Raw genomic sequence first — 10,450 nt, 5'->3', positions numbered from 1 at the left:
GATCAGACAAAAGGGAAAGGCAGCAAGTGAAGCATTCTCACCACATACTGTAATTTCCGGACTATAAGCCGCTACTTTTTTCCCATGCTTTGAACCCTGCAGCCTATAATATGATTTGGCTAATCTATAGATTTTTACTGGCTAACGGCCTCCAGGGGGTGCTCTAGCAGGAAGCGCAAGAGCGAGACAGACAGGTGGAAGAGATAATGCGCTGAGGACGACGCTAGTTTGATTGTGTTTTGAGCAGTCATTTGTGCATCATGCACACACCCTCATCATGGAAAACACACGAAGGAATGCATATGATGCAGCTATTGAGTTAAAGGCAATCGATCTGGCTGTCGAAGAAGGAAATAGAGCTGCTGCACGTAAGCTTGGCATCAATGAATCGATGGTGAGAGACGTTGGAGACAGCAGCGTGAAGAACTGACTCAATGCAAAGAGACGACCTGCGGCTTATAGACAAGTGCAGCCTATATATGTGCAATTTTTATTTATTTATTTTTTTTAATCAGTTGGTGCGGCTTACATTCAGGTGCGCTCAATAGTCCAGAATTTACGGTAAATGAGATAATATTACACATAATGTTGAGACACACCACACTGAATTGGGATACAATTATTCTTTTAATTTGATATTAATATCATTTGATATAAAATCAGAATTGACCAAGACCTTTATCACACCTTGCAACCAGTTTGTCTCCGTTGTTAAGAAAAACCTTGAAAACCCAATGTGCAATGAACCCTGCAACTGAGACACCAATCAAAGACAAAATTCATTTAGGGATACAGTATGTGATGGATGACTCACTTTTATTGGAATGAATAACCAACATCTTGGAACACAGTATTAACTTATTATAGTACATTGATGTTTTTCATGATTCTCCAGAGTGAGTTTGAGATATTTACTATTATCTCCTGGTCTACATTATACTCTCAGAGAACAGATACTACTGTACACGCAGGAACATCAACAACTTGTGCTAATCATTGGCTCCGATGCCTCGTTCTGAGAGTTGTTTCTGTTCAATTTCTCATTCTCATCATGTTCTGTGGTGTCACCTATTGGTGTCAGAGGTTGTGGTGAGTGCTTGACTATCACTTTGAACACATCCCACTTCTCAGGAAGCATGCCTTTGTTGAAGAGCACAGAAGCCAGATAGGAGAACAACAAGATGGCAGCAATGGCAGACAGCATGGAGATGGTCTTAACTGGAGAGTACTGAACATAAACATCGTCCTCAAGAGTGCATCCTGGGAAGTGTATGACTGGTGCTAACCCTAGTGATGGGTCTCCACTGAGCAGTCTTAATGGTATTCCCACCAGAAAGCCCATAATAGCCCCGTAACCATTGGAGATGTTGAAGAACAGGACGCAGAGGAGTTGAGGGAAAATTACAATGTAGGCCACTTCAGCAGCCACAAACCAGAACAAAAGGACGCTGGTATTCTGGCTGGTGAGTGATGTACCAACCAAGCCCACTACCAACACAGAAGCACGGATCACCCACTGAATCTCTCTGTCTGATGCCTGAAGAGGAAAAAGAAGAGGGAGAAGAACAGGTAAACAATAATTGAATGAGACTGTCCTGCTTTCAGATACCTCTATCCCTGCTTTCTTAGCTTGTTTTCCATCATGCTACTTTATTTCATTCATTCTATTCTGCATTCCATTGCTTCCATTTTAAAATAAATGTGACACCTTCACAATAGCAAACAGTGCTTTAGTCAGTTTATTTTGGTTGTGATGAAGCAACTTGAAATATAAATAGTGAATGTTCTCACCTGAGGCCTCAGGATGTTCTTGTAGATGTTGGAGCTGAAGACAGAAGCTGCAGAAAGCAAAGCAGAGTCAGCTGATGACATCACAGCGGCGGCCACACATCCAATACCGATAATGGAGATGACAGATGGTGTGAGGTGTTGCAGGGCGATGGGCAGAACTAGAGCTGCTTCCCCACGTTCAAATGGAGATGGTGAACCATAGTTAGTCAGGTTCCAGTCTGAAGCATGGACACAAAAAAACGGAAAGACTGAAAAATTGTCACATTATCTGTCCTAGTCTACTGTATATACCAAGAGGTGAGCTCTGTGTGATCAGACGGACAAATCAGAGAGGGCTGACCTGCTATTCACACCACCCAAATGTCTCAAGTGTCTATCTGCAATGATATTCCTCTGGACCTGCTGAACAAGTTTGTCTTAGTCTAGCTGTATGATATCCTCATCTTTTCCCCGGGTGAAGAGACTCACATACAGCATGTTCACCAGGGTCTGCAGCACACCTCCTTGACCACCAGCTCTCCATCAAAGCAGAGTTTGAGTTTCATGTTGCCTCAGTTTCATTCCTGTGTTTTGTCTTGTCATCCAAAAACATTCAGATGGACCACGCTAATGTTAGCATTGTAGCTCGCTGGCCTACGCCTACCAGTCAAAAGCTCGTGCCATGTTTTCTCACGTTTGCGTCATTCTATAGAAAGTTCTTTAGGAAGTTTAACCCAAGCCTTCAGTTTGTGGTGGTGGTTGCCTCGGATGTTGGCGTTGGGGAAATGCTCTCTCATAACTCCCCTAAGGATGAGAAACTCAATCCCTGTGCCTTCATATCTTGGAAACTTTCCCCTACAGAGGGGAATCTGAACTGGTTTGAGGGAGCAAGTATCCTTAGCTTGTTTGGATCGACTACACGGACTTAAAGTACATCTGCAGCCAAGCCACTCAACACCAGGCAGGCCAGGTGGGCTCCATTTTATTCAACATCACTCTTCTTAAAACACTAAACCTGACATCCTGTCTCATCTGTTTGACTATGACTCATTTTGCAAGTCTCCAACCTACAATCGGCCTCTTTTCTGCATTGTTGGAGTTGGGTTGTTAAAAAGAGAATCGTACAGAGTCCTCTCAATCAGTGGCGTGGCGTGATGAAAATTTCCGAGGAAGCCAAGTGAGACATAACCTCTAAGCTGTGTATGTTTTACGGGGGTGGGGTCAAAAAATCGTATGTTGCAATTTATTTGTTGCTATTTCATGTAGTCGGATGAACTATTAGAGCGCCCAGCATCATTTTACCAGGACTTACACACGCTTGTTATCTGACCGACACTTTGAGCACCGACGTGCTCTCTCTCTCTTTCCCTCAGTCAGTCAGTCACTCATACACGCACGCACACACACACACACGCACACACACACACACACACACACACACAGTCCTCACAAACATCTCATTAATGTATGCAACCACCCTCCCAAAAGCACAACCAGCTACTTAATGCACAGCACACATTATATATTGGAAAGATGCGAATTCATTCACACACTCGCTCAGAAGCCGTTAAGTTTTACGTCCACGTCAAACACGACTTGTACGCTCTATGTGAGATACACAAATGCTTTTCACTTTTCAGTTTATATACATAATAATAAATGTAAATGTTCATTATACAGCAACACAACAACCCAGTACCAGTGGCTGTAAACAGCACACCTGACATGTGCATGTATTCAGACAACCCGGCCTATCACGGACGCTGTCCGTGGTGCTCATTTTCTCCACATAAACAAAACAATGAACAACAACTTCAGTGGACTCACATGCTGCTTAATCAAAGCAAGACACAATAAGGACTATAATCACATCATTGTGATGCGCACAGAAAAAAAAAGCGTTTTCCTCACCCTATTCGTAGAGGAAGGCCATCCTCCTGTCTCTCATGGTGGCAAAGTGATCTGTGACCATGTCGTATAACTTCCCACTGGCTTTTAGGTCCTCCACAACAACAGAGTCAATGGATATCTTGGTCAAGTTTATAAGCCTGTCCTGTCCACATGTGTTCCTCAGTTTTGTTCCTCTTTAGACAGGAGAATGAGCGCTCTGCTGATGCGCTGGTCGCCGTAATCGTGAGCATACGCTGCAGCAGTTTGAAGACCTCGGTGTCAAACTCCACAGAATTGCCCCTGTTTGCGCTGCCAGTGGCCTCACTGTGACCCCTGAACGCCTGCTCTTGGCGCGCAAGGTACAGGGCTGCAACGATGAGTCTCATTAAAATATCCCGTTTTTTCTTCACCTGCTCATTGTGCTTCTTTGTGCTCAGACTTTTTGCCAAATCCAGAGCCTCGTTAATCCAAGCTTGGCGCTACCAGCTAGCCACTCGGTGCGGACGTAATTCTCCTCATTAAAAGTCCGAAAACTTTTCTTCATCTCAGTAAGGAGCTCTAGTGTTGGTGTTAGCCTGTCGTCAGATTTAATTCGGACTTGAGTTGCTGCTGTAGAGGCAGTTTAGTAAAATTATTTTTTACTAAATACTCCAAATCTCCACCCTCCATACTTGCGCTTAATATTTTTGCTAGCTTACCAAGAATTGACACAAAACAACAACTTCCGTCATTTCATTCAATGACGTTAACGTACTGTGATTTGATTGGCCTGAAGCCAACGAGTTTGTGGCTTCCCTTAACACTGTCCTGACCAATCACAGGGGAGCAGTGTCGTGCCAAACGCCTCACCTGATTGGTCAATCGTTCTTTTTTTTTTTTACGAAGGGAGGCCAGCTCAGCTTGGCCTCCTCACAGAGAACAGAGTGCAGTACCATGTTTTCAACGCTCATTCACCACGTAACATTTAGAGGGGCGCTGTTTTACACATTATGAAACGCTCAATAGTTAATGAAGAGAGACGAGGAGGAGACGACAGACAAAACACAGAAGGATTACGTAAACTGTTAAAAAAAGTATTTTTATTAAATGACGGTTATATTCTGAAAAAAGTGAGGAAGCCTGGCTTCCCTTGGCCTCTGCAAGAAAACGCCACTGCTCTCAATCCCAGGTCATCCGTTAGACCCACACCTTCAGCTTCTCTTGTCATCCTTGAGTCCAGCAGACTATCTTCATCAAAAGAGAGTAAAACTGGTTTTGGTTTATGAAAAAGGATTTGGGGGAGTATAAAGCTTGTTGCTCAGTATTTGACCAGAACAAAGCCTCCTGATGTCCTCCTCTGGGACTCTGTATCGTCCCTGGTCAGTCCCTCTGGACTTCAGCAGAGGTCTACCTCCATTTAATGGTAAAACTAATTCTCCAAAATGGCTAATTTCATCCCTCTATCCAAGCTGCCCACCACAGAAACTGTGTAGGTGAGGTTGTCTCATTGGTTTTGCCTGCATGGTTTTGCAAGTGATACAGTGTCTGATCTTGGACCCCCATTTGTGTAAGTGTTTTGGACGGTATTTTGTTCTCTGCTTGGAGCCAAGGTCAGACTCTATTCCGCCTACCTTCCCCATACCAATGGCCAGAACCAAATGGCTTGACCAGGAGCTGGAAACTGGCCTTTGCTGCCTTCTCTCCCAGAGTCCAGCCATCTGTGGGTTTCCACCAGCAACATTAGGGCCCAGACTTCCATGTATCTCAGCATCTGGCCTCACTTTTCCACTTTATCTTAATTTAAGGCGATTTTCAAGTGCAGTTAAGCTGGGGAAAAGCTGGCTACATAAAGTTGACAACCATGGGGTTGGACAGTCTTTCAAGACTGTTAAAGTAAATCATAAATCATTTGTGTTTCTTATATTATTGATTAATAAATGGATAGATTTTTTTTTTGAAAACATTTAAAAACCAAACAGAACAAATAGTTCCATAAAAGCTTTCAAGATGCCAAAAATGAGTTCAGAATAACAAAATGGAAACAGACAGAATAGAAAACATCATCAACAAATTCAGATAAAAGAATTCTCAAATAATAACACAGTTTACAGTTACAATAATCAGAACAAAGACATTAGCTTTGATAGTTTGTATCAGTATGTAAAAGCTTTTGATACCTGTAGACGCGGTGGCAGCCCCAAGCAGTACCGGAGGTATCATAAGTACAAGATACATGAAAGCAGCAAGAAAGCATGAGCGCTTTGCTGTGGCTGAGGAAGCAGCTGACAAGATCCTCTGGTGGATGCACTGATATCCCAGAGACCCCAGTGCCTTCAAAGTAAAACAGTCAGATGATTAGTAATGATTAATAATTAGCAGTGTGGCATCTCCATAAATCAGTCAAATAATAGTTATTCCTCTTGGACACTTACAGTTATGCTGTTTTTGGTATTATCCTCTGGCCAAAAGCAGTTTTTTTACTGTTAGTAACAGTGAGTACAGTTGCAGTTTGTTCACAGTAATATTTGCTGTTTACTTACAAAGAATAAGAAATCATCAATCATGATCCAGGTCTTTTTCAGCTCTGGTTTACCAATCCAGGGAGCGTGTAAGGTGTTGTTCATCAGCGTCTGGCTGATATCCGAGACAGAAGGATTCATCAAAACAAAGGGAACGCAGAGCCACTGCAGAGACAATTATACAAATGTAAATGATTAACACATATTTTCAAGGGTCCTTCCGAGTTTTTCATACATTGCTTGTAAATGTTTTCTTAAAACAAAAGGCCTGACATTTTATCAAGATTTTCACACTGCACTAAGCCCAGTGATAGAGCATTCTTAGAAACCTTTTGTGGGAAATCAAATAGTTTTGAATATTGTTATCAATGTATGGTAGAGAACATATCAGCATGTGAGAGGAGGGGAGATTCCCCTTCACCTAAGATGTGGAGGTCAGAAAGTCATATAAGGGGCAATTGTCTTTGCCTGGTTCTTTACAGGGAGGTAGATAGGATGACATTGACAGTCCAATAAAACATCTAAGGGTCACTGTCCTGGGAAAGGCATGATCAACACAAAAATCAGGGGGTCATTGTTTTGGGAAGAACTGTCGTAAAAGTAAATCACCCTACTCTGTTGTATTTAAGTCCAAAGAATTTGGAAGACAGGAGAGGACACTTCAGGTCTTCTCTCCATGCTGTATTTAAGAGATCTGATTCATCACGCTGAATCTAAAATTCTTCAACAATTTTTAGCCCCAAGCTCAAGGAGCTGTTAGGCCCAGACTATTGAGGTTTTTCCACTGACACCTGTGGCCACGCCAAGTAGTGACTGCAACCGTCTCCACCTACAATCAATAGTCAACTCATCAGCAAAACTGGCATAAGAAGGCTTTCACAGTCGAACAATGTTGGCTCATTCCATAGTAGGCTGACGTGACTCTAGTTGGAGGCTTGCTGGCCCTGCTGTAGAGTAGGTTAGTCCTGAGTTTGCAGGGATTAGGATGGCAGTGTGAAAACGCCGAATGAAAATAGCATATATATAAAGCATATCTGGCAAACCAACCAGGCTGATGAATATGAGGACCAGCTGTATCACATCTGTGTAGGCCACAGAGTAGAGACCTCCCAGCAGTGTGTAGGTGATGGCGACAGCAGCAGAGATCCAGATGCACACAGTGAAGGACAAATCCAGGACCACGCTCATAACTCCTCCTGTCAAACACATTCTAGCAGTCAGATTTTATAACCAGTCTCTGAGTGACTATTACCACTTCAAATCAATCTGAGTGGGTCATCTCTACACAGGTATACAGGGAGGAATTTACATCCATGTATAAATTTATTTTACCTAACAGATTACATGAATGTAAGAACACAGTTACAATTCTACATGTCTGAATGTATGTATTTAAAGTATATACATATATACTGTACCTAAACCAATTAATGTTGCTGGCACCCAGAGCACATCCAGAATAATTGAAGCCAGGCTCAGTCCAGCTGCCAGCACTTTTCCATACTTGATATGGAAAGGGTCCAGCATCGTCACATAGTTTGCTTCTCTCATTGGCTTGACGAACACCGAGCCAGCTTGATTTGAGAAAGGACAGACCACAGTACAAATGGAAATTAAAATAGGGTGAGTAAAATGTTTTGTATCCATTTCTTGTCACCTTTTAATTGAATTCAATTTAGTACATGGATAGTCAACAGTATTGAGTGTAGTGTAAATGTGTGATGTTCTCCCCTGTTACTCCACCTCACTCTACCTGCACCTCCTTGCATCGTTAATTTAGTTTGTATTTGAGTCCAGTCTTTTGTTCAGTCATTGTCGAGTCATTTGCTTAGTTTCTGTGATCTAGCTGCTGCCTTGTTTCCATGATTCTGCTTAGTTTACGTTGTCTTGCTGTTCCTGTTTCTCTGATGTTCCTTAATGTTTGCTGGTTCCTTGTACTGTCGTTATGCAGACAAACTTCATACAACGCACTTCCTGCCTGCTCTCATACATTAGGGTCCACCTTCTGGGCTCTAGCATGACAGATTCACAAAATCTTTGTTTTTACTGTTTACAGTTGCCATTACATTGACATGTTAAGTTGAACCAGTCTGTACACAAAATATTTTAGTTGGTATAGATTTTTTTTCAGTTGCATCATTTTTTTCCATGATCACTGGTGCTGGTTCACATTCATGACATTATAATGCTGCGTTCAGGAAAACATTTCAACCTTTTTCTAGAAAAAGTACAATAGAACATCACTCACACTAACAGTCCAACATGTAAATCTTGATGTCACACAACAATGGCAGCACCCATGGGGAGGGGATATGATGTGTTTTTAGCTGACAGTATTTGTATCAGTATAAGTTTTTTTGTTGACTTTTGCAAACAAACTGCCTGTTTGCCGACTTGTACCTGCATGTAATCTATGTCATCAATAAATCCCTGAAGTCATCCTGCTGCCTACTCTGTCTGCGTTTGGGTCATATCTCTTTTGTGTAAGTCAAACTTTACTGCTGCCTACAATATGACTTTCAGGTTTAAGTAAGGAGACTATATGTGTGTAATTATACAGACAGAAATACAGCATCTTTTCAAAGGTAAGTTTAAACTCTTACCAATTAAAAAAGACGAGCTGTATGCCAGATGCATCACGATTGCCCATGTTAGTCCCATGGAGGGCGTGTACACCATCTCAACTGTTCCAACAATGGCTCCTCCTCCGACCCACGTAGCTACAGGATGGATGAAAACACAGCAAGTAAATTTAGAGGACAAAGAGCAGCTGTTTGTACAGAGGACAAAAGGAAGGGTGATAATTCATCATCACTAATAAAGTGAAAAGACAAGGAGACAGCACTGTTTTCCAAGTGTAGCAAGGAATTGACTTCAAATGAAGTAAACTCCTCCTCTCGGTTTTCAATTACGCATTTTCTCTGAAAATGGCTCCTCGGTTCTGATTAGTTAGTTTACTATGATTTTGAATGAAAAGAGTCATTCAGCAAGCTTTCTAGCTGCTTAGTCTTGGACAGAATGCTTATTAAGTTCAAATGTCCACCAATCAGTCCTTTTGGTTTTATTTGCTAAGAGTAGGCTGGAACTGCTGTGGATCAGGGGACATAGTGTTGCAGGAGGGCTGTCCTCAGCACATCATATCACAACAGGTTACCTTTCATGATGTGATTCTGTGTTTTAAAAAACATAACCATTCTATGGAAAGCAAAAGATTCATTTTGCATAGAAATAATGTCCAATGGAAGTATCACACATACATTAAATATCTTATTTAGTTTATTTAGTCTATTTTATGCTATTTTCATTTGATTTGTATTTCTCATGTTTGTTGTTTTTTAAACTAAAGTTAACAGATATGCTACAGAAAGAAAAAAAAACTATAGTCGTAGATCGCAGCCATCAAAATACAACTGATGTGTGAAATACACATCCATGCATTATTTTCTGAGAAATTAATGGAAGTGCTGAAAAAGACTCACAATGAAGTGTGAAAAGAATGTGTGGGTCTGCTCACCCCCCCCTCACTGTACATGACAACCTTCACCTCTGTCATACAGAGTCTCTCCAGGCACATGGCCCTGTGCAGTATCTCAGTGTATTTTGTTTTTATTCTGTTTTCAGTTAATTCATAGTGTGTACTTTTTTACACAGTGTATATTTTGCTCACTTATTTGCTACTCTAATAGCCTTTCTGTGTAAGAAAACAAACACCTTATTGTGAACTGGAAACTGTTTGTGTTCTTTTGCAACACCTACAATTTAAAGGGCTTCAATGATATTCTGAGAGTTTTAGAAACACAATCATACAGTTTCCATCCTAGTTTAGCCAGCTGTGCTCTCCTCACCTGTCATTGTGAACATCCCCACCACCCAGTTTATGTTCCGGTTTCCCAGCAGGGTCATCTCCACTCCAGTGGCTGCACTTTTCTTCTGTTCCCTTTTGGACTTAACAGAAGCCCAGATGCCGGTCCCAAGGACCAGGAGGTAGAAAACCACCATTGCTATCACTCCTGGGATGTTGACGGCCATGGTGGACTGGTTGACTGGTTCCCTCACTGAAGGATGTCTGAGTGATAGACCAGCTGAGTATTTATAAGAGGAGGGATGATATTTCAGAGGAGAAACAGGAAAAACAACATTGTCCTCCAGCTGAAAGGTATGGATGCCCTCTGGTGAAAAAAGCTGATATCAGCTGGCTGGTTCAGCTGGTTTCATTGTGATTCTTCTGATGTTAGCTACTAGATAGTTGAAGTTATGATACTCCCATATATTTTCATATAAATATTGATGTC

General features: G+C 41.8%; 1 protein-coding gene across 1 annotated transcript; it reads right to left on the bottom strand.

The window, feature by feature from the left end:
* Positions 1–783: 783 nt before the first annotated feature.
* On the bottom strand, positions 784–10,213 carry LOC115596107 (high-affinity choline transporter 1-like). The gene is made up of 8 exons (XM_030440908.1): positions 10,004–10,213; positions 8,762–8,878; positions 7,577–7,732; positions 7,206–7,354; positions 6,180–6,323; positions 5,817–5,970; positions 1,792–2,009; positions 784–1,537 (listed from the first exon to the last, which is right to left on the bottom strand). The coding sequence occupies exons 1-8, from the start codon at positions 10,185–10,187 to the stop codon at positions 977–979; spliced, it is 1,683 nt and encodes a 560-aa protein (XP_030296768.1). The 5' UTR covers positions 10,188–10,213; the 3' UTR covers positions 784–976.
* Positions 10,214–10,450: the final 237 nt, after the last annotated feature.

Source organism: Sparus aurata, chromosome 15 (genome assembly GCF_900880675.1).
Source record: "Sparus aurata chromosome 15, fSpaAur1.1, whole genome shotgun sequence".
NCBI lineage: Eukaryota > Metazoa > Chordata > Actinopteri > Spariformes > Sparidae > Sparus > Sparus aurata.
This window is presented reverse-complemented; position numbering and strand designations above follow the sequence as displayed.